Source organism: Cyprinus carpio, chromosome A16, assembly GCF_018340385.1.
Source record: "Cyprinus carpio isolate SPL01 chromosome A16, ASM1834038v1, whole genome shotgun sequence".
Taxonomy (NCBI): Eukaryota; Metazoa; Chordata; class Actinopteri; order Cypriniformes; family Cyprinidae; genus Cyprinus; species Cyprinus carpio.
Window position 1 is genome coordinate 18,534,981 of NC_056587.1, and position 26,389 is coordinate 18,561,369.

General features: G+C 35.1%; 1 protein-coding gene across 17 annotated transcripts in view; it reads right to left on the bottom strand.

Annotated features, from left to right (window-relative positions):
- LOC109087787 (regulating synaptic membrane exocytosis protein 2-like) overlaps window positions 1–26,389 on the bottom strand; it is a 150,135-nt gene that overhangs the window by 77,219 nt on the left and 46,527 nt on the right. For 9 of the 17 annotated variants that reach the window (XM_042773102.1, XM_042773098.1, XM_042773101.1 and 6 more), the window contains 3 exons: window positions 12,375–13,195; window positions 3,977–4,044; window positions 280–399 (listed from right to left, as the gene is read on the bottom strand). In XM_042773102.1, coding sequence (XP_042629036.1) covers window positions 280–399; window positions 3,977–4,044; window positions 12,375–13,195 — 1,009 coding nt within the window. Of the gene's footprint in view, window positions 1–279; window positions 400–3,613; window positions 3,808–3,976; window positions 4,045–12,374; window positions 13,196–26,389 lie in introns of all 17 variants that reach the window. The other 8 variants (XM_042773095.1, XM_042773090.1, XM_042773089.1 and 5 more) reach the window with 1 other exon arrangement.

Sequence of the window (26,389 nt, forward strand, 5' to 3'; positions counted from 1 at the left end):
ACATGGATTTTTGTGATGTTTCTAACAGCTGTTTAGACTGACGGCACCCATTCACTGCAGAGGATACATGCTGAGCAAGTGATGTAATACTAAATTTCTCCAAATCTGTTCTGGTGAAGAAACAAGCTCATCTACATATTTTCAAATTTCAGCAAATTCTAATTTTTGGATGATTTTTTTTTTTAAAGCAAGAACTCTCCTTAAAAATTAACTACACAACCACGTAGGATATCAAAATCACATATAGAGCATTTCCACACAGGTGGCCAAGTGACTCACTTTCAGTCCCAGAAGAGCTCCAGAGTCGCGGGGAACGCTGCCGTCCTTCATGCGCTTGTTGAGCAAAATCCTGCCAATGAGTCGATCTCCATCTTTGGAGGGCTGCCATGTGACCGGGTGCTGTCAGGTCGAAACCACAACAAACATCATTTCAGAACACACAGAAAGCTGCCAGAGCTGGTGCGGGGACGGCTGAGATGAATTTCATCTGATTTATTGCACAAACTCTGTTGTGATTGCAGGTGTTTCATGGGAGCAAGCCACACGTCTGGGACAAATCAAATAATGTTTCCTAGAGGATTAAGGGATTAGCTCCCCCAAAATGAAAATTCTGTCATCATTTACTCACCCTAACACAAAACAAAACCTAAATAATTTTCTGTTTCCGTGGATTGCATAAGGAGATGTTTTCCATACAACCAAAGAGGATAGTAAGTAGCAGTTGACCGATATGAGTTTCTCCAATGTCAAATGGTCGAACTGGAAACTAGAGAGCAAAATGGTCCATGTGCAAGTGACTTCTGAAGTGATGGGATAGCGTAGCATGAGGAACCAACTGAAATGTCATTCATTATTGGAAGCTGAAATTCTTGTGCTCTCAAATCTTGAGGGTGAGTAAGTGTCAGAATTTTTATTTTTTGATATTTAATGATTAAGCTGCAGAAAACCTGTCTTTAAATGCTTCTAAAAATACATTATTTGTTTTATTTTTATTTTTTACATTTAATGAATGTCTCTATTATAATACAATACATAAATGCTCGATTTCAGATATGAAATCGGAGAAAGATTTATAGGAGTGATCTGGGTTCAATACAAGTTAAGCTATATGGACAAAATCTATGACATGCTGTCAGCTACCACGAAAAAAAAAAAAAAAAATATTGAATCGTCCCTCGGTTGGTAAAACATAAAAAAACTGCTTATAATAGAAAAATATAATGGAGGTCTATGGGGCAAGGCATTCCAGATGGTTTAAAAGCAGAAATGTGAAGCTTGCATTTTTGCTAAAGTGCTTATATTACTTATTTCATACAAATTGGCTGTTTTCTGAGCTATAAGGTTGCCATTTTATTGGTGAGATTCTGCTTCAAGTTCTGCTTACATGTTTCTGGCATTACTCCTGTGGACACAGTTTGAGTCGTTAAAATACACAAATCACATCCCTTAATCTTCACACATACAGTATACTGCAAAAGTGGTTTTAAATTTTAATGCAAAAAAGATAAAAACAAATAAAAAAATAAAACCACCAGGGACTTGCACATTAAGTTAGTAATTCTATCACAGTGAACACATACACTATATAATGTTTAAAGTGGTTATAATTCATAAATAGTATTGTTGTAATGCCATGCCCCATAAATTTGCATTTCCTTTCATGCAGAAGTCATTTATACGTACAGGTTTGGGGTCTGTAAAGTTTTTTGAATGTTTTTGACTCACCGAGGCTGCATTTATTTGATCAAAAATACAGTAATTCTGTGAAACGTTATTAAAATCTAAAGTAACTGCACTGAAAATTAAAAAATATTAATTGCTTTAAAAACTCTTTTTACTGACCCCAAAATTTTGAATGTTTGTGTGTTTTTACAAAATGGCCAAAATTATTTTCTATTGTAGGTTAGGAGAGCTTAACATGTACTTAATCCAGAACATTTATAAATGCTTCATAAATATCTTTTTCTTTTTTCTTTTAGCTAAAGAGCTTATAGGTGGTGTAGAGTTTGTGTGATCTTCTTGCTGGGAGTGACATGCACCCATCACATGCAGAGAAAAACCCCCCAATGGCGGACAGATCCCGCCTCTATCACCACAGCCGAACCCCAACACCACATCCAGCAAACACAAGCTTGAATAATAGAAGAAGAAACAGACAATGTTCAAACTGAAAGCGAGGAGAACAGCATGGAAAGGCTCACGAACACAAACGGTGGAAACCAGTGATCCATAACATGGAGAGCAAAGGAATATGACAGTGAAAAGGGAAAAAAGAAAAACAAACTTTGTGGCAAAACGAATCCTAGCTGGCCATCTCGGAGCGAGTGAGCGTGTGTGTTTCGGAGCAAGTCTCCTGGAGTGTGTGTGGTGGGAGAGGGGGGTAAGGAGTGAGGATTCAAACCAGTGAGGGGGTCTGGGGCCCTACCGCGGCTGACGGGGCCACTAACACGACGATAAGACACAAGGCTGAGAGGGCATGCATCTGACGGGGGAACCCACATTCTCTAAGTGCCATGACAAAACACACAGTCACATGATGGAGTGATTCGCTGCTATATCAACTACGGCAAAGAAGCAAAGATAACAGAGCAAGAAAGAGGCTCTCCAGCTACAGCCACAGAAGAACAGAAATGTAAAACAGGAAAACTTTTTTTTTTACTTAAAAAAAGGGATAGTTCAAGCAAAATTGTTCATGAAGTTCCAATGCCGTATGACTTTCTTTCATGGAACACAAAAGGAAAATTTTTATGCAGCTCACAATGAAAGCATATTTTGACACTGAAGATGCTGAACAGCATTGGTTTTTGTGAGCCACATTTAAAGGAGGAAAAATGTGAATGTAACTTAAATATCAGTCAGTTTCACACAGAAATCAGTCATATATAGTATTGTTCAAAAGTTTCTAAAAAGTTGACTGCATTTATTTGATAAAAAAGAGAGTGAAAACAGTATTATTATTACAATTTAAAATAGCTGTTAATATGCTGCTCAAGAAACATTTCTTATCATTATCAATGTTGAAAACATTAAATTTTCTGCTGAAACCATGTTACATTTTTTCAGAATTCTTTGATAAACACATTGAAAAGAACAGCATTCATTGGAGATTAAAATCTTTTGCAACATTGTAAATGTCTTTACTGTCACTTTTGATCAATTTAATGAGTCCTTACTGAATAGAAGTATTAATAAAAAAAAAATGCTTAGTGACCACAAACTTTTCAGTGGCACTGTAGTTTTAGAAGATCTGAAATTTTGCATTCAAGTCGTACAGAACATTTTCCTTTTTGGAGCTTGACAGCTCTTGGTCACTGTATGCTTTTATTTTATGGAAAATAGCAGCTTGGACATCTTCAAAATATCTCTTTTTTTTGTACTCCACAGAGGAAAAAAGAAAGTCATATGGGTTTGGAACTACACAAATAGAAATAAATGATGGCAGAATTTTCATTTTGGGTGAACTATCCCTGCAACATCCAAAAAGAAGATCTCACCTAATATCATCGGCATTAAAACATCATGTGAAAATGGAACAAAATGAAGTAAATGAAAAGTTCAAACAAAACAAGATCAAATGAAATCAAACCAATGCAGGCTAGAGAAGTCCCAGTACCTTCTCACTATGGCTATGCTCCTCGTTTAGGGTAGTGCTACTGCATGTATCAACCCCCGAGTCTTTAACCTGGGGTTCACACCACTCAGCATCTTCTTCCAAAGAGTGGCCCCCAAAGCGTACCATTTTCTTTTGGCCCTCAGATAAGGTGTGTGACTGCTCAAAAGTTTGTCTTTTTCCCCTTTGACTGTCCCCTATAGACATGGGATAAAAACAGAAAGAAAAAAAAAACATGCAGAATTGAAAATAAATCAAAAGAACCATGGAATGACAAAGAGTGACAGAGAGAGGGAGAAAAAGACAGAGAGAGAAGAGCCAGGAAGAGAGAGAAAGAGGTGGGACATTAGGCTCCGCATGTCTCACCAAAGACATGGAGGAAGCATCGCTGCTATGCCACGTTGTATGATCCCACCAGTGGCCATCCAAATCTCCTGCGAGTGCCACATACACAATCACAGCACACACATACAGCAGAGGTAGTTTGTGAGGACAAAGGAAACAGAGACATGTGGGGAAAAGAGACACTTAATTCACTCTCATACTGTTAAATGTGTCAGTCACACTCATACTTACACTCACACTTCCTGTACATTGTTTGATACGCTCATAACCGTATTTATGCAGCCTAACTATGACAATTTAGGCAAGATAAAAAAGACCTGTCCCTGCTAACTGCAACAAAACTATAGAAGGGGTCAAACGTTTGCAGTGCTCAAAGAAACTTGGCTGAAGTCACTATCTTCTCTGTCTGACTAATAAGATCTGAAAAGATTTTGGGACTAGGCTCTAATACACTTAACTTGAAGAAAAACACACACACAATGTTGGAGTTGCCTGACTTGGCTTCAGTTTAAAATGCAGTCAGTGCATTTTAACTTTGTTAAACTGTGTTACTACAATTGGAGAGCTATGACATCACAATCGGATACAAAAAAAAAAAAAAAAAAAAGCAACCTTAAATATAGACCTTATGCACTAAGGAAACAAGCGCACAGCCAGCTTTGGAATTTTGTCTTTGAACTTCGGCTTTTTGCGGTAGCTCTAATATCTATAGCATCGCTGTTGAAGTAGATTAACTTGTTGTAGACTTAATGAAAATTATCAGGAACATTTGTAACGTTTAAAGCGGCTGCAATAAATGTCAGTAAACAGCTGCGTTTTTGAATGAACATTTAATTCATAAATTCACACGACCTTATCTTTACGCTGTGGAAATACAAGCCAGAAGACAACACACACAATGCTGAAAAGGGGCGGAGCTACATAAAGTCTATAACATAGGGCTTGATCAGATCAAACATGACATCATCCGAACACATCATCATATATGGCTTGATTAGATCTTGTCTATAAGCGCTTATCAGCTTATATCTAAAAATTAAAAACAGATATTTTTGTTTTTTTGTTTTTTTTTTACATATCATTATAGTTTATTAATATTTTGATATTTTATCATTTTTATATTTTCTGTTTTCATTTGGTTTAATTTTTAGTCATTTTGTTATGTGCTTTCATCATTTTTATTAGTTTTTTTTTACTCTTATATTTTTTTTCATTTGGAAAATGTAGAACTTTATATATATATATATATAAATATTTCAGCTTTAGTTTTAGCATTTCAACTTATTTTCAGTTAGTCAACATTTTAATTTTTTTTTTTTTACGTTTCTCATCTAACATCTCTATTTTATTTTAGCTTTATTTTATTTAACAAAACAGTAAATGCAAAAGTAAATATAATACCATGCAATATTTAACATCAGACATGCTAGCGCTCAACCTATGGAACAGCTAGACATGCCTTAAACATCAGATGAACAGAGCGACCAATCATGCAGCAGCTGATCTAAACATGGGACTCATTACATTAAACTTCAAAACACCAGTGCTGGTGATAATGACAGAGAACAGCAGACTTATGGGAATTAGAGCACACAAGAATAAAGGGGTAATTTGGGAAGAAGCCTAAAGCTACTCCTGTAGTACTCACAGACATCCACTGAATGCTTTGGTCCTTGAGAAAGTCATAGAGTATAATAGATGCTATGCATGGCAAAAAACACAGGGGGAAAAAAAAGTAAATTAAATATATATATATTTTCTAAAGTGCAGATTTTTCTAAAGTGCAGATCTCACATAATTAACTCAACCCTCAATTTGTTCTAAACCTGTACCTGAAAGTTTTGTTCGTCTGTTTAGCACAAAAGAAGTTATTTTGAAGAATGTCTGATATTTATGTTTCTAATTTTTAATGTACCAGTTACAGGTTTTGACGATAAACCAGGATAAAAAGTCCCAAACAATTAGTATTACCATTTCATAGTTTTATCATCATTAAAACCATACAATAAAAACAAACAGTTGCTGGTAGTCATTGACCTCCATAGTATTGAAAAATAATAATAATATGGAAGTCAGGGGCTACCAGCTACTGTTTGGTTAAGTACATTCTTCAAAATATCTTCTTTTGTGTTTAATAGAAGAAAGAAATTCATACAGGTTTGGAATGACACTGAGTAAATTATGACCGAATGTTCATTTTTGGGTGAACTATAGGGTGAAAGCAGGTAAATTAGGCCATGTTTTTTCCATTTATCTCAATGACGAAAGTGGCCTAATTAAGCTGGTACAAAACAAAAACAGTAGCTACACAATGCTATTCTCCTGGAGCCCTGCTGCTGTCTCTCTCTCTCTCTCTGTTGTTAAAGCGAGAGCACAGTGGTCTTAGCGGCTACGTTCTGGGATCTATTTCTCTCTCGCTTTCTCGTTCTCGGCAGAAGGCGGAAGTGCTGATTCAGGCCTGAGCACAGCTCCCAGGCCGCTAGCACATGGCTCTCCATCACTCTGACAACTCAATAAAAACCCAGTGTAAACTATTAATTGGATCATTAATTATTGATGCTGTTTTTACTACAAGTGAAGGGGACAGGAGAACAGAGAGAGTGACATGGCGTACATTCATAAAATGAGTATTGATATTTGTCTCCGTGAAGGTTTCTTATAGGACAGCTTTGACTAAAACTGAAGATGCGATGTGATTGGTTCCCCTTGGCATGACATGAAAAATGGGAAATTCATGATGAATGTACTGTATGCATACCAGGCTCTCTATTACGTCAAAATTTTTAGTCAACCCAAGACAGAAAAAAATATACAGTATACACTGTAAAAAAATTACTGTGAATTTAACGGTAAAAACTGTCAAAATGCTACAGTAAAAATCTGTTAAATTGTTTACGGTAAATTCCCCTACTATATTCGGTGAAAAACTGTATTGGACATTACATGTAATTATACAAAAGTATATTATATATAGTATAATTTACAGTTAATAACCGTAAATTGACATTCCCAGAATTCCCTGCGTTACATTCAAATTTGATGTTTTTTGGTTGAAATAACCATGATTCTTCTCAGTTTTTTCTTATCATTTTGTACATTAGGGTTGTGTGTTACACCTAATGTTGTTTAATGAATGTTTATTGCATTATTTCAGTTTCATGTGTCTCACCATGATGGTGTTAAGTGTCTGTGTGAATGACACTGTGCACATTCTATAATTATTATTTAAAAGCTTCTTGTGATGGGCTTTGGTTCATTGTGTGACTTTCTCATCACCACCTGCATTTGTTGGTTATCAGTGTATTATAAAAATACAAAACAAATTTCAGTACTTCAGTAGCTTAGTATATTAACATTTTATCAGTTAATGAAATTACAGTATTTAACTGTAAATTTAAGTTAAAACCGTAAATCCTAAAATGTTTCTACCGTATTTTTTACAGTAAAATTTCGGCTGTTTTTTTACCGTAAATTTTACAGATTTTTTTTTTACAGTGTACATTTCAAACAATTATGAATTTAAATGTGCTTTATTTACATTTCTCATTTTAAGTTTTTTAATTATTTACATTCAAATAAATTATTAATATTAAACAATTTTAATATAAAAATAGTTAATATTTATAATTTTTTACTAAAAAAATACAATTCTCTTTTTCACATAATAATGAATATTATCATTTTACTACACCCACAACAGATGACATATAGATAGATACACACACATACATGTGTATACAAGATATGATATGATACGATATGATATAATTAAGCAAAAAAATTAAAAAAAGAGAGAGAGAAAAATACATTCAGAAATGCTGGAAAATTGTATATTTTCAGTGCTATTAAGACTATCAGTAATTCTTGCGATTTCAACAAAACCACATCCATGCTAGCCAGTTAGATCATTTTAACCAGCGGACAAGTTGAAAAAGTTGAAAAACTTGACAAAGCAGAACTCGCATTCAGTTTCACAAAAATGTGAAAATGCATGTACATGACATGATGGGTAATATATTGCTATGTTTACAGTTGATGAGACGTGCAGATCTCTCTTTAATTACCACTCACTTAGACATAGTAAGTGTCTGCTAAGAACACAGTGTACATTATGTATGAATGTAACCCTGTGGACACAGAGATGGACTCTTTCAAACCTTTTCTCCTGTTCTGTCTACACATCTGCTGATCAATAAAGGAGAGAAAGAACACTACACTAAATCACACGAGGGTCTCCCACTGTACATCAACGTTTCTACAAAGCTTTAGCGCAGGCCGTCCCTTTTCATGAAGAAACTGGTTGTTTCAGCTGACAGTTTAACGAGCACAAGACATAAATAAGATGCATATAGCTGACTGCAATTATATTTGTAATGTGTCATCTGGTAAAGCACCACCCCAAATGTTTTCTAATCACGCATGCTTTTGACCATTACATAATTCGCCATGAATCTCACAATGTTTTTTGGCTGCTTTGAGAGCAGGTCTGAGTGCAGAGCGAGCCTAGAGCCAATCACAGTGGCTTATTCCGATCCGAAAACAGGCCTGCAGCCAAGCGGATGCCATGGTAACCTGCTTTCACCTCATTACATCTGATCTTCAGACAGTCAGACGGCAAAACAAATAACGTCAAAACCTTCATTCAGAACAGGAAGCACGAAGTATAAACTGTCTGCTAGTCTGCTCTAACAAAACAAAGAACAACCAGTTCATGGCTAAAGTCGATCTGTACCAGTGTCCAAAGACATCAGATGTCAAAAGTGACATCCAAGTTTTGGATACTGTGTTTAATGCAGTATTTTATTAAGCTTTTTTTCCCCCCAATTTTTAAATTATTTTCTACCCAGTTTAATATACTACACTGGAGGGTTGTAACCCTGTGACAATTTCCAAACCCTGCTCTCACTGCATCTGAATTTTTATACTGTATAGTATGCAAAAAGCAGTACATCCAATTAAAAGTATGTCTGAATATGCAGTAGTCATGAAGATTTACACCACCATTCAAAAGAGGTCAAAAGGTCAGTAAGATTTTTCAAAAATGTTTTTTAAAAAAAAAGTGTTGTATGCTCACCAAAACTCTATTTATTTGATTGAAAATGCAATAAAAACAGTAATATTGTGAAATAGTAGTACAATTTAAAGAAACTGTTTTCTATTCTAAACCTCTGGGGTCTGAGGGGGTTTGGGGCCCTGGAGAAGTTTTGACATGCCCTGACATTTGTGGGGTTTTTTTGTGCTGCTAAATATATATATATATATATATTTTTTTTTTTTCAGTATTATTTAATAGAAAATTCAAAAGAACTGCATTTATTTGAAAAAGTAATTTTTTTCTTGTAATATTATAAATGTATTTACTGTAAATTTACTGTATCCTTGCTGAATAAAAGCATTAATTTCTTTCAAAAATAAATAAATAACCGACCCAAACTTTTGAATGGTTGTGTATTTATGTGAAAATCCATCAGATGCCACTAGTGGCGCAGAAATATATTCATATTTCAATATGTTTGTGTCAGTAATGTGAGTTTGGTAGAGTCCAGCAGCAATGAGCAAAACATTTAGACTATCATAGGAAAATCTGAAATAATCAATAATAATAATCACTTTAGATTTCGTTGCATGCCAAATTTTAAACCACTAGTGTCACCAAACAAAATTACAAATTACTCTGTCCATCTGCTATTGGTCAGACAAACAGGTAGCCCCACCCCAAATTTACACCATTGGCTGACCACTGCTGCTATTCCAGACCAATCAAACAAACAGAAAAAAAGTTACACTTTTCATGGAAATCAACCTACTTGTAGTTGTCTGAACTAGCACATTAAAACTGGTATAGAAGTATTTTAACATTACATTACAATAAATAAATAATAAATAAATAAAATTACCCACACCATGAAAAAAATGTGTGTATTTAAATAAGAAGCTGAACCAATAATACAATGATGAAATCGTGTAGAAAGACTGATCGTCTGGTTGTAATCATGCAGAAACGCTACTATCCCTGTGCCATATCTCCACTGCGCTCGGCTCTCATGTGTGATAGAGCTGACGGGAAAGGCAGTCTTATCTGGCCTGATGTGCTCTCTCCTCCTCCCTAAAATTCACCTGACCTTCAGAGAGAGCATTACTCCTCTCCTCTGGTTATAAGTGTGACTGTGAAACCTGGAAAAGCAGAACATCAATAATGTAGAACTGTACGCTGGGTTTTGTCCTCGGGATGCTTATATAAGTGGCTCGGACGGAGTTCTTCTCTCTCCAGTTCTCTATCCCGCCTCCATCATCTGGACCCATTCATGCAACTCTGTTCAAAAACCTTACTGTTTGTTGTTTACACAGTAAATAAAGTGCCTGAGATACTCAGTTATTTCCAATATGTTAGCATGACATGTAGGTATGATAAAAAATATATGTTCAAATACATTAAGGTGCATTTAATTTTTTCTTTTCTTTTTTTTTTCACTGTTAAAAAAAGCATCACATTTCACCATATTTCACCTTAATTTAAATTAGCATAACATGAATGCACTTTAACAAATAGTGCCATGATGTAGAAATATTTCACAATTGAAATAATATATATATCCTGGCTACATAAAATAACATAACGTTACATAACATAACATAATAAAAATAATATAATTTTTAATTAGGTTTATTTATTTATTTATTTTTTTTGGGATGATATTTAAATATTACAAGTATTTGTCGTCCATGATTATTTTATTGCGTAAAGAACAGATAATGTGATAAAAGGGCATTTATTGAGATAAAGTGAGTAGTATTCAGCTGGTCATGTTTTCAGAATACAGAATCATCTCATCTCTCTTCATCGCATTTTCTCTCTTTCCTCTGTCTCTCTCTTTCCCACTCTATCCCTCTTCTATGTTATGTAACACAGCCCATTACATCTGATCTGAGGGAACCAAGACCCAGCAATATCCGTCACTGGAGAATAACCGAGAGAACACAACACACACACACACACACACACACACACACACACACACACACAAATATACAAAAGTAGCACACCAGTGTTGGAGAGTAACTAACAAGTATTTTTAAATGTTAAACGGCTGTGGAAATAATCAAAAACCATTCAAAAACCTAAACTGTGTGGCTATCTAATTCATTCTAATTCATTTTTTTATAGCTACATAATTAGATAAACAGAGCAGTTCAGCATTAAGTTTTCAACTTTAATGTTTTTTTTTTTTTTTTTAATTTAAATGTAGTTGAATTTCTTTAAATAGTGAGTAGCATGAAGCCTGTTAATCTACAGTTTCACTGTCAGACACGCACAATCACTCCAAGAAACACACACAGGTATCTGCTCAAACTCTCGCTAATCGCTCACACAACACAGGCCATTCACACACACTGTGAAACATCAGCATCAATCAGAGGTTATCAGCATATGAAAAATTATTCTAAAAGTTTTCATAATCTACAGTAGTTACTTCCATGTAAATAAAACTTAGCAACAATATTAGCAACAGCTTTAAACTGATTGCACCACAGTTCAAACATATGGGGTCAGTAAGATTTATTTAAATGACTTGTTTTTTATATTAATATTTTTATTCAGCAAGGATGCATTCATTTGAAGACCAAAAGTGACAGTAAATACAAATAATGTTGCAAAAGATTTACATTACAAATAAATGCTGTTCTTTCTAATTATTAAAAAAATAATAATAATAAAAAAAAATGCACAACTGTTTTCAACATTTATAATAATAATACATGTTTCTTTAGCATATCTGAATTATTCCTCAAGGATCATGTGACACTGAGGACTGGAGTAATGATGCTGAAAATTTGCCTTTGCCATCACAGAAATAAATTACATTTTAAATAGTGCTGTCAAATGATTAATCGCGATTAATAAATAAGTTTTTGTTTACATAATATATGAGCGTGTAATGTGTATATTTATTATGTATGTATAAATACAAACACATGCATGTATATATTTAAGAAAAATATGTTGTTTATATATTAAATATATTTATATATAATATAAAATATAATAATATAAATATATACATGTAAATACTTTCAAAATATATACTGAATGTGTGTGTGTGTGTATTTATATATACATAATAAATAAACGCAGTACACGTACATATATTATGTAAACAAAAACTTTTATTTTGGATACGATTAATCGCGATTAATCGTTTGACAGCACTCATTTTAAAATATATTAGAAATCAAATAGAAATTAGTCATTTTAAATTGCAATATGTCACAACATTACTGTTTTTACTGTTTTTAATCAAACAAACACAGCCTTTGTGAGCATAAAGACTTCTTTCAAAAACGTAAAAAAAATCTTACCGACCCCAAACTTTTGAATGGTAGTGTACATACATACATAAATTATAAAAAGCTGCATTACCTTTCTCGCTCACAGACTCACTCTCGATCTCCACGTCCTCACAGCTGGTGTACTCCGGCGTAGTGGCCAGTTCCTCCTCTGAGCTGCTCAGGGACACCTGCCTCATTTTGCCGCCCCTCTTGGTCTTGTGAGGTTTGGGCGGCGGCGGCCTGACGGACTCAGATTGGTCGGAACTGAGTGAGTCGTTCCGCAACATGCTATCCATCTTTTCTCGTTTATTCTTCCTTACAGCCGAAACGGGATCCAGGTGCTGCTGCCTGTGGAGGGAGTCCATGCCGGGTGGACTGTGGTTGGACCTCCAGTGGGTGTGTCCAGGACCTGGTGAGTAGTGGGGATCCCCCAGGGGCCCCAAGGGCTCCTCCATCTCTGTGTATGCCAGGGAGACATCGCTGTGGCGCCGTTCATGCCTGAATCGCGAAACCTCTGCATGCATGCGCATCTGTTCCTCGTAAGGTTGTGGTTTGACTGGGTAGCGGGCCAGGTTAGGGTCACTGCGGTAGCGGTTCTGGTACTCCTCCTGCCGTTGCCGTTGAAGCTCGTGCTCACTGAGAGGCGGGCCATCAGGCAGGAAGCCGGGTTCAGGTGGATACTCTTCCTGAGAGTGCCAGCCGCCCCGTCGAGCGCGGTACGCATTCCTCGCTACCTCCGCATCCTCGTAGGAGCGGCCGTAGCCTCCCCGCCACTGGCGGTCTCCGGCTCCGTAGTCAGACGGCGATCGTGGCATGCCGCCCGCCCCTGGGGCATACTGCGAACGCTCTGCCTTCTCCTCCCTTTGGTCGTATTTTTGGTTTGGATCCCTGGTTGCTGATGGGCTTCTTTTCCTGTCAGAAAAAGAGAGCAAACATTGCTATAGGAATTGCAGACATATATTGGAACACAACGACAAATAAAATTGACCTAAGGGCTTTTCACACTTGAAATGGTTAATCCATGGTCATCCAAAATCCTGGTATCTTGTTTAATGTTTTAACCTGCTCATACTTTCCCCAGGGTTAAAGGGATAGTTCAACCAAAAATGAACATTTTGTTATTATTTTCTCACCTTTAAGTTGCCCCAACCTGTACAAACTTCTTTCTTCTGTTGAACACAAAAGTAGATATTTTGAAGAAAGTTGCTAACCAAACAGTTGCTGGTAGCCATTGACTATCATAATAGGGGGAAAATACTATGGAAGTCAATGACTACCAGAAACAATTTGGTTAACCAACATTCTTCAAAATATCTTCTTTCTTTCGTGTTGAACAGAAGAAAAAAAAAAACTCATACAGGTTTAGAAGAACATGAAGATGAGTAAATAATGATAAAGAATTTTTTTTGGGGGGTGGGGGGGGTGAACTATCCTTTTAACAATTAACCCTGGTTATTCACACACTGATGTTTCACACTATACATTCCTAAACGAGTGTGAATCATTGGACAAATGCACCCTTTTTACATAAAGGCTCGAGCATTACGCATATTCATATTTTATGTTGCCGACTGTACTAAGTCTTTCCTGAGTGGACTTTCTGGACTTATTGTTTCTATTAACTTTTATTTCCGTTTTAGTTTTAGTTATTATATATAGTTATATATATTATATTATATATAGCTATAGCTATATTATATATAGTTAGGTTTTTTTATTTTATTAATATATGATAGAAAAAAAATCTAAAATATTTTTAAGGTAAAATCTTACTAAACAAGTCCCTGAGTGAGCGCACTTCATAAAAAAGTTTTCTACTTAATACCAGGACAGTCCAAAAAGAATTGTTGAATGGAAAGCAGGGTCTTGCAGAACATGCATAGAATTGGGTCTTCGCTTTTAAGCAAAAAGGCATGGGTCAATCTTGTATAAACTGACTCATATATTTCTAGACTTATTATGCATCAATTAATGATTGATCCACAAATTCTAGTTCAATTTTTTTTTTAATACACCTTTAAAAAGACCATATATTTTCAATATTCAATCAATTCCTGATGGATAAATTAAGTCCCATCCTACTTTTTTTTTCTAGTTCAGTATGCTGTTTCTTGTAATACTTTGGATTATATTAGAAAAATGGTTTGTAAACAAGCTTTCACACTGGCATTAAAATCATTACATAGACTACCAACAATATTCAATCTTTCAAAATCAGTATCAAAATCCTGTAATAAAACAGCGGCTCGCAGCAATTTCTTTTAAAAACAAGCAACATCTCATTTTAAAACAAATGCTGTTTTACAAAAAATAACCTGCCGCTAATGTGGTTACAACAGTGCTGGCTGTGTGTGTCGGAAAAGTCAAATGACACCAGTGTCCCCGGCATATGAGTTTCATCTTCAGAGGGAATAAGAATCTTTGACTCTTGAGATATGCTGGATGAAAAACTGCATCTATACAGAAGGGTAAAGTTTAGAGCCTTGAAAAGATACAATCCATCCACTGCTCCTCTATCTCTGAGTGTTTGTGATCCGTGTCCATATGACTTCACAGAATTTATCTGTGTTTAGCAGGGTTTGTGCAAATCTGAGCAAAGTCTTAGTATGAAATTAAACTTTTCTCATCAAATAATCTGAGAAAAGTCTCAATATGCACTCAAGTCAAGTCTGCTTTATTGTCAATTCTTCCACATGTACAGCACATGCATACAGAGTATGCACTCAAACATGTCTCAGTTTTTTATTTCAAATTAAATTACATGAACAAAGTCTCATCGTGAACTCAGATATCTCATATTCTCAAATAATCGGAGCTATACTATCCACATTCATTTTTTTTCTACAGTTCTAAACTATTATTGTATGACTATAATTATACATTTTTTTTATTTATTTCTCAGTAGGAATTTTAGGAGAATTGATACTAGAAATGAAACTGAGAAATTTAGGTTTCCTGAGCTCTGAAACAGGCTTTGTGATGCAAATATCGAATCACATCAAATACCACATTGAACATACTGAATGTTTTTATGACCTGGATATGAAGCTAGTGTACTTGCTAGCGACAAGAACACCAGAGTTCAACAACAGCTATCTGTATTTCTGCAGGGTGCTGTGATCTTTAGTGTGCTGTTCAAGGATCTGGAGCGATCTGTGAGCTGTTTTTGAGCGTGTACATGTACTGACTGATTAATGATGGTCTCTCCCGCGTCCCCTGGGCTCTGCTCAGGGGTTTTACTATGGCCGCCGTGTTCCTGTTGCATTATTCAACAGCAGCCTGACAAGTCGTGCACCATTCACAAATCAAGTGCAGCAGACGGCTGTTTGTGTTTAGGATCGTGTGTGAGGAATAGGAACGTGTGTTTTGAAATGTACTGTAGAAAGCTAATATTCATGACAATATACAGCCAGCATTAGTCATTATCACAAATTCCAACCAGGTAAGTCAGATTAGCTACACACACACACACACACACACATATATATACACACACACACACACACACATATACATATATATATATATATACACATACATACGTATATACATACATACATATATATATATATATATATATATATATATATATACACATACATGCATATATACATACATACACATATACACACACACATTATATATATATATATATAAAATAATGAAAACAGAAAATACAAAAAAAAAATTAAGAAAAACAATAACAATATCTCAATGATACTTAGTTAACACTGATATATTAAGATATCACAAATTTGCTTACATATAAAGTGAAAAAAGTGATGTGACATACAGCCAACTATGGTGACCCATACTCAGAATTTGTGCTCTGCATTTAACCCATCCAAAGTGCACATACACAGCAGTGAACACACACACACCGTGAACACACACCCGGAGCAGTGGGCAGCCATTTATGCTGCGGCACCTCGGGAGCAGTTAGTGGTTCGGTGCCTTGCTCAAGGGCACCTCAGTCGTGGGGTATTGCCGGCCCCAGACTCGAACCCACAACCTTAGGGTTAGGAGTCAATCTCTCTAACCACTAGGCCACGACTTCCCCATATAGTGTCATACTGTCCTACTACACTTTTCCTTAACCTGAGAAGTAGTTACATACACTTACATCGTATCTGAAGTATGTTATTTATATCCTCATTATTCCATTCGCCTTCCATTCACTTATTTTATTCATCACTTCTATGAACACTCGCACACACCCACCTAGCAGGCTAATGCATAATATCACACAGCAGTTTATGAAATAAAGATGCTCATTTAATCGCTAACATCACCTGCTCCATCCAAAGCACTAACAGCACAGCTGGGCAGTAAGTAGATGGACAGACACAGGTCACACATTACACAGCATTATTCCTATCTGCACACTAACCTACTACAATTTTTTTATCCTTATCATGACTAGCACTGCAGCTAACCAAGAGTCTGAGTGTGAAAGCTGTGCAGATAGAGGAAGGGAGGGTTAGAGGAAGTGTCATTGCGAACTGACCCAGTTACATGTGATTTTCACCCATGTTATCTGTTGTTTAGTGTGTAATACTGGGAGAAAGCTCCACAAAGCTCACCAACACAGATTATCCAGCATGATAACAAAAGTACTGTGGTGGTACTATACTATGGTACCACTGGCTACCTCTAAACGAAAGAAAAGAGAGAATTGAAATACACACCTTCCCTCGTCAGTCACAACCTTCCTGAAATGAGGCCACACAAACTGATACTACAAAAATCCACTGCAAGCAAGTGAAGAAAACAGAAATACAGTCCACTAACAGCCTCAATCCTTTCAGTAGCATTAGAATCCTCTCGGTTCTGATATCACGACGTTGTTTTCAGCCAGATCAAATCTTCCCTCACTGACAGTTGTGTAAAACCCATTGACTAAAATGTGTTGAAGAATTCCACGAACGCCCTTCTCTCTGATGTCAGTGACATCACAGCACCCACAGACTTATAAGCAGGCGCAAGGCATGCTGGGGGCCCAGAGCCCAGGGCAGGGCTGAAACAGGTTGTAGCGGATGACCTGTGAGCAGAGGTGGAGTTGTTTCTCTGGGACAGGGGCAGCATTACATGCTTCAGCTCAATGCTGATTGGTGGAGATTCCGGCCGTGGCCTGTTAGAGGATTTTTATTTAATCTGGTCTAACTGTGTGCCAGAACAAAACAGCACTCTCTAACCAAACAAATCACGAATTTGTGCTTTTTTCCCCTCGCTCGTCCTTTTTTTTTTTTTTTTTTAAAGACAAGGGCGATTATCTTTGTAAATCTAATTCTGTCTGCTTTGCAAAATAATAAATTGGAACATGCAATAGCTTTAAACATACACAGCATGAACATGTCCAAAAAATGTCAACATCCAAACAGACTACACTAAAAGTCTTTCTGTTGATGGACACACTGAACGATCTCAGAAACAGAGATGCTCTACTCCACTTTAAGCCTTTCTAAGCTGAAGCAAACTACTGTGAATACAGTGATGGTACTCGACGGTGATACCCTGGGATTAATATATACTGTAATCATGTACTAAATGATTATCATATTCACACACCATGGTAATTGTAAGAATACATGCATCAAAAACAATGTTATTATCACAGTATACTTACAAATGAATGAATGAATGAATGGAAATAAATAAGGTAGGTAGTGTAATAGCACCAAATGTACTGAACAGCACTGTATTCTCATGGTATGATTGAAAAAAAAAAAAAAGAAAAAAAAAAAACATAAAATAAAAAAACAACAAAAAAAAACAACTAAAAAAAAATTTAAAAAAAAAATAAATAAAAAAATAAATAAATTGTATTAAGAATAAAATTGTCTACTACCATAGTACATGTACCAAACATGGTATGACATTTTTATGGTTGGACTTAAAATGAAAGAATAAAGAGAATAAAAATTAAATTAAATGAAATAAAATAAATTATCTAAAAACCATTGTATTATTGTGGTATGATTTCAATACAAAAAATAAAAATAAAAAAATGACATGGAATTACCATAACAGGTACTAAACATGTATGCGAAAGAAAACCATAGTATAACTACAGTAGATATATAACAATAAATATAATATTCACCCAGCGGAACAGTTGGTAGCACAATGGCACTCATGCCCAGCACACTGTGAAGTGTTTCAGAACAGGCAGACACAGGAAGTAGCACAGCACTGCATCCCGCCTGTGCGCCACAGTGGTGCGAACGTCATTAACGGCCCCCTCCAAACATGATGCAGACAGCCATGTGTTCCTGTCACATTTACCCCATATCCTTTCAAACAGAAGCATTCAGGCCAACCAGGCCTGCTCTCGTGAAGCTCTAGCAGAGTGTAAAATAGGCCAAAACCCTGAAGAATAATGCAGGAGAATCAGTGCAGGCTGGGGAACGCCTCTTTCCTTCCACAGCTCACTAACAAGACACTTTCACACACACACACACACACATATTCATTTTCCTTTTATTGGGAGTGATTTTTTAATCTCCTTTTACTCCAGTTATTTGACATTTATGAGGGAACCAAGAAATAATGTACCTAAAAACATAAAATAAATAATAAAATAAAAAATATAATTAAATAAAAAAAAAAAAAATAAAATAAATAAAAGAAAAGAAAAGAAAAGAGTACCTAAAACAATGTTTTATATAATGGCAGGATTTTGTTAAAATAAAAAAAAATAAAAAAAGAAAATAAAATAAAATAAAATAAAATAAAAAAAAAAAAATAAAATAAAAAAAAAAAATTTTGATAAAATAAAATAAAATAAAATAAAATAAAAGAAAAGAAAAGAAAAGAAAAGCATGGTATTATTGTGATAGGATTTCAATTTATGACACTTGAAGAATTGTTGTAGTAGAATAACTGGATTTCCATTTAATGGGATTGAAGTGAAACATGAAACATCATTAGCAACTAATTTTACTTCAGTCATTTGATATTTCTGAGGGGAACAATGCATGTCAGGCCTTGATTAAATATTATTGATTGGGAATTTAACAGACCAGAATAGAATTATGTAATATTCATGATATCAAGTTTGAAAAACTCACTATATTTTAATGAAAAAAAAATTAAAAAAAACCTTCCAATATATTTAAAATAAAACACAAAAAAAACACATCTTACACAGAGAGGCCAGGAATGTGCATTAAGAAAATAATAGTGTCCATTTTGATGCCATATTGACCTCTGCTGTGGTCTGTGCTTGATTATTGAAACATACAGAAATATTAAAGTGGAAATGTGTGGCATTGCACAACAGACACCCTAAAGCATAAAGTGCTTCAGACAAACAGTGTGTAATTATGCATAATGGTGTCAACAGGAGCGGCCCAGACAGATCAGCCCAAACACATTTTACAGGAAACTGTAGCTGACAAGCTAAGCAATCAACACCAGAGACCTGCAATTAACATCTTGCGCTGCTCGTTGGGCCCAGGAGGAAATAAACAGGTTTGGAAGTGAAGTGTGACCAATTTGAGCCACATCAGAGCAAGTCTGTCCCCATAAAGACCCATCAAAGAGCTCAGATCCGCCTAACACACAAAAACAAGGACAGACGGACAGAAAGCAGCTGTGATGCTGCCCTCAAATCCTACTGGAAAGCTCCTACTGATGAGTTCAGAAAACGCAATTGTGGTGTGAATGCGGTGGGTTTCATATTTCTTTTATACTAGGGTCAAAGATGAGACGTCCTATTTTGGTTTTCGCATCAAATTAAATTTACTAAAGTGATTTTATATAAAAAACAAAAGAAAAATCTATATTAAAATTTTAAATTTTTTTTTTTTTTTTTTTTTTTTTTGCCTATTTTGTGTGTGTGGGTGTATGAATGTGTGTGTGTGTGTGTGTGTGTCTGTGTGTGTGTGTGTGTGTGTGTGTGTGTGTGTGCATCAATTAAAGCAGTGCATTAATATAGTACAGTGATTAAACTGACTAGGAACTACCTGAGTATTAAACGGTTTTAATGCATACCTGCCAGCCAATCAGAATCCAGTATTCAGACAGACCATGGAATAATTCAAATTCAAATTAAATAGTATTTTGGGAACTGCACTGTGATCCTTAAATAGAGTATTTTAATGTCTACTACTGTATTTAAAAAGGCAAACAAACTATTCAGGTTCCATCCTATTGTACTTTCTGGCTTTTATGACATTATTTTGTGGATGGAGCATTTTCTGGGGCAATATGAGTACATTTATGAGCATGAGAGAGAGTTCATTTTCATGAACACTCAGGAAAGCTAACACTCGAGTTACTCATATCTGAAACCACCTGCGCTTTAGCACAGCACTTCAGCACTTCCCCCACGTTATGAACAAGAACACATACAGTACACTCCTCTCTCTGTGTCTGCTTACTATGAAAAAAAAATACAATTCTAAACATTTAAGTTTCTGTTATGTCAAATATATATTTTAATGAACACATAGTACAATATTCAATTTGATAATCCTTTAAAATAAGATTCCATTTGTAAACAACATAGTTAACATGAACTAACAATGAAAAATACATGTTAATCTCAACATTTACTTACATTATTAAATACATTATTAAAATCAAAAGTTGTATTTGTTCATATTAGGTACGGTACTTTGAACTAACATGAACATTTTACTAACATTAACAAAGAATACCAATAAAAAAATATCTCAAATCATAATTTTATTATATTAAACTAATTAACTAATAACAACAAATTAAAATATATATTGTCAACAAAAATAATTTTTAATATAAAAACAGCTCATGTGAACATTGTTGAATTATAAATTTAAATCAATAGAAAAAAATCGAACTTACCAACTTTAAAATATCTATAAAAATATTAAAATCACGACTTGCCTGATGTCCCTAATGATCTTTAGAAATTCAATGTCAAAATAAAAAATATCATTAAAATCATCAAAATATTAACAACGTCGTTTAATCCTTTATTGCTACAATGAAAATATTTTTGCGTAGAAGCCATTTTAACTCATAAAATGCTAGTTAATTTCACAAATAATTACAAAAAAATTGCAAGTAACACATTGAATTAAACAGCATTTTGAAGTATAAAGACGGAAATAGTACTTTCTCATAAAACAATCAAATAATAACTTTTTACAATGTATGTCAAAAAAAAGATTATGGTTATGGTACGAGTTTCATGTTGGTAAGTTATATTAAATCCTCTTTTTATACTGCTGAAGAAGTTTTCATGCTCTGAGAGTTATGTTTTCATATCTTATATTTCAAAGAAAATAAAAATTCGATTTCCAGTTACATAAGGTTTAAGTTGATCAGATTGATAATTGTAAATCAAACCTTTAATGACCTTAATCAGGGTCTTATTTAATGCGTGGTTGACTGAAGGATCAGTGTCTGTGCCTCCAGCATGTTCTCCTGAAAAGCTGTTTGCGTCAGTGGTTACATTCCATTAGCACGCATTCATGTGGTCTTATTCTTTTACAAAGGTGGATGTAGAAATCTAACATTCACAACAGGCCTTGGATTTCTTTAGAAGGCCTGAGCTCAGAGTGAAATGTACGGTAAAATGCTTTTGTAGAAGAGAGCATGTCAGGTGGAAGAAAAATACTCACAAAGCACGACTGTAGCTCCTTTCAACACTCTGGTTCAATTTAAAGTTGGTTCGTTTCTGCACCAGTAAGCTTTCTGCCCATGCAGGGGATACTGAGCAAACCAAGACAGCCATTCTACCATCTATTTTTAACCGTCATCAATTATGAAAAAAAGCTCCAACAATAATTACAGAAACATGTCAAACGTGCAACACTTTCCTTTGTGTGCAGTGGCATTATAATGCAGCACTTCAGCAAGAAGAGAAAAAAACAGAGAAATAAAACCCCGGTGTCCATACGTCACGGCTCATGTCTGCGGTGCACTTACAGTAATTATTTGACTGATGTATGCAGGGTCCTGCTGTACGATCCGATGGCATGTTATGAATGGACATTCAGAGTGCTTAATATAGCTAGAATCATTACAGCTGAAAGACATCTACAGCACTGCTGATCTGCTCTAAACTGATAATTCCATATCTGCTTACAGAACCGATGCATTCCACCTTCTGCTCATATTACTGGATGTGTGCACAAACTGACTAACACTAAGAAAATAGGACCAAAAAGTAGCATGGTAATAACTTCGTTCAGGCAGCAAGTTTCTGAAACGATGACAAATGCAGCACTATACAGAAAATTCCACTGAAATTTCAGGGGAAAATGCAATAAAACACTGACGGACTTTGCCTGAAGAGAACACTGAAAATATAAACAGAAACTGCAACATTCTAAGAAAAATCTGTAAAAATAAGGGCCAATGTAAAAGAATTAATTTTCCATTATGATTTTTCACAGGCGTTTTACCCATATCTGAATTACGCATTGCATTGTGTTCATGCTTTAGGACTGAAGGAAATGTCTGTAAACTTAACAGAAAAAGGTGCTGGTAATTTTCTGCCTGGACATTATCAGGTTTTTTTTTTCTTTTCTTAAAGTGAACTTGAACAGACTGGATTATATATTTTTCTTTTTTATGTAATATAATAATTTCTATTTTACATAAACACCAACTGATGATAATATTTGGCAAGATACGTGATCAGTATTAAAGTCAATATTTTGTTGATAACCAAAAACGAAACTTATTAAAAATAAATTTAAATATATAAAAATAACTAAAAATAACTTTCAATAAAAGAATTAAAGCCAAAAATAAAATGTAAATATTAGGTTTATAAAACTGAAACAAAGAAAGAAATATAATATGGCTGGGCAAATAACTGCAAAAAGTCAAATAAGTTTAAGAACTACAATTAAAATGAAAAGATATTAAATATTACAAAAAATAATAAAACTATAAAAAACATAAAAATGACAAAAGCACATTAAACGTAAAAACAAAAATGTTATTAAACTGACTAAAACCAAAAATATTTTAAAAAACTAATAAAAATTACTAACATGTAAACTAAAATTGAAAAAAACTGAAAATATAAAAATAAAAGCTATTTCATAATATTAATAAATACTATAATAGTGTATAAATCATGCTAAAACAAAACTGATATGAACAATTTTTTCTAGCCTACATGTAATTTAAAAAACATTCAAACAAAAATAACATACTACAATCACTATTAAAATCAAAACAACATAATAAAAAAAATTCAAAAACTATTTTTTTTTAAATGTCATCATAGTAAAAATGCATAAAGGTGGACAAATCTTAAAATCTCTGGATTATTTGCACTGGCAGATTGACAACGGGTACCGTGGACATGGGCGTCTCAGCTGGTGGTCTTATTGAAATTCTCCGGGAGAGTATTTATAGAGGCTGGAGGTCCCTGCTAAATCACCCCGGGCCAGGAAACCATGCGTAGCCGCAGCCTGACTCTCCCCATCTGCTCCATCAACACACACACACACACACTATATGAGCTTACAAGATGCTACGTCAGCTCTGCTCTCCGATTCACTCACATCACATCACTTCTGTCTGACACGACGGAGAGCACATGGGGCAGAAAACAAACCCATTAAAGGGAGAGAGAGGGTTAAAGAACAACCATGTCCATCACAGCTACAAAAAGTAGCAATGCTACTAGCTTAACCACTTTTTATTAGCTCAGCTTATTACATGATAGTGTAGCTTTTCCACTAACAAGCTAATTTTCCCAACTACACACTTAATACGCGACAGAAGAACAGGTTCCTCAAAGAACACTTCAGTGAACAGTTCCTAAAATAACCATTTTTTTTATAAATAATTTTCCACTATAAAGAACCTTTTGTGGAATGAATGTTAAAAAGTTCTTTATGGAACCACGGATTCCAAAAAATAACCTTTATTTTTAAGAGTGTAGTAGCGGTTTAGCATGACAAAAGCTACATTTGTGAATTTCACATCATGGGCCTAAGGGCAATATTAGCGCTTAGGATGGCAGATTTTATACGAGTACTTTTGAAAACAGAGCTGTCCGAGGTTTACAGAGCATCTTATCGCTGACTAACCTTATCTACTGATTTTAAAATGTCCTTGAGTTCCTGCATTGCCACTGCAAATAGCCGAGTGTCTCAGCAACTGCCGAGTATAACCACAGGTTACCTGAGGGCATTACATTCACGCCACACAAAAAAGCTAAACAAAACTCTTTGGTTGTATAGGACGATTTCTCTTAGTAAAACACAAAAAGCCTCATGCTTTGAGCAGCCTGGGAGATAAATTCTCTGCTGAAACCTAATGACGGAGTAAACACATATTACACAGACTCTCTGCAATGGGGTCTGACCACAGAAGAAAACAAGATACAGAAGAGAACATCTATGTATGCTAAACCGCGATCACATCGTTCAATGGCTTTTCAAGGCTGGTCTCATTAACCCCCGATATCCCCACCGCAATCACACAGTAACCCATCTGAGACGGCACCTGCCTGGCAGCCATACGGCACACAAACTCCCATGTCTGCAAAATACTGAGATAATTAGCCTCATTCTACTGCCGCATGTAGATGATAGTCGCAGTGTCCTGCAGTGCCATGCTAGCATTCACCTAAAAAAACAGGATCCTGTCAACCAAAATTACAATCAACCAGTGGATAACTGCAACAATCAATCCTGCAATTGATAATGGAATTGGATTCTGGGTAAATATTAACAGTTTCCACTGCTAGTATTACTAGTTAGGACTACTAGGAATATCACAGATAAGAAGCTCTTTAAAAATCAATATCAAGGGCTGGATAATTAGTGTGCTTCACATGAGAAATGAACATGGTTATGGGAAGTCACACAAGAGGGTCATGGGATCACGAAGCTACAGGGGTAAAAACAAACAAAAAAAAAGTCAGCAAGCTAATTTTCTTAAAGAAATTAATAATAATACTCAGCAAGGATGCATTAAATTGATCATTGACAGTAAAGACATTAACAATGTTACAAAAGGTTTCTATTTAAAATAAATTTTGTTCTTTTAATTCATCAAAGTATACTGAGAAAAGCTATTTCCACAAAAAATATTAAGCAGCACAACCATTTCAACGTTGATAATATAGTAATAAATGTTTCTTGAGCAGTAAATCAGCGTGAAAATTCAGCTTTGCATCACAGGAATAAATTAGATTTTAAAATGAAGATTTTTTTTAAAAAAAACTTGTAATAATATGACAATATTACTATTTTTTACAGATTTTTTATTAAATAAATGATGACTTGGTGAGTGAAAAAGACTTATTTCAGAGACATTTACAAATTTTACCAACTCCAAACTTTTGGCATCTCATTTGTTTATCCTAGACATCCTAGAAATCTCAAAAAAATATTTCAAATTGTGCTCAAATTGGCCAAGAAATCAAAGTCTGGACTCAAATATATTTCTCAACAAAATCTTACAAGACTAAATGATCTGATCTATACTTCTAGAGTGGATTATCAACAGAAATTTAGATTCAGCTTTCATATCCATTGCATGAAATCCAGAGATGATATGGTGACAAATCCACTTTGGGAGAGGCACGAGATGTGACTGATAAAAGCGCGGAACATCTCGTGACAGGTGGAGGAACACATGCTCTATATATGGCTGTGACCATCAGCGGCAAACAGCTCCATAACATCCATCCAGCCAGAGCACAGAGTGAGACAGACAGAAAGAAGAGCTGGTCTTTCTCAATGCAGAGCCTGTGGTATGTGGGATAGGGACATCTGCTCTGTTTCATGCTCAGAAAGCGCAACTGATTCCCTGAAAGGATGATGGGAGTTTGTTTGTGGAACACACTAATGGCAAAGAGCTCTTCCTCAAGCTAGAAACTACTCCTCTACACCTTACAGAAGATCCCTTCACAGGACGTCCTCCGTAAAGTGTTTAACAGCAGAGGAATTTATATTGCTCAGAGGTTGCTCTCTCATTGATCAATGAGATTTGTGACCTTGGACCACAAAACCAGTCTTAAGTCACTAGGGTATATTTGTAGCAATAGCCAAAAATACATTGTATGGGTCAAAATTATCGATTTTTCTTTTAATGCAAAAAATCATTAGGATATTAAATACAGATCATGTTCCATGAAGATAT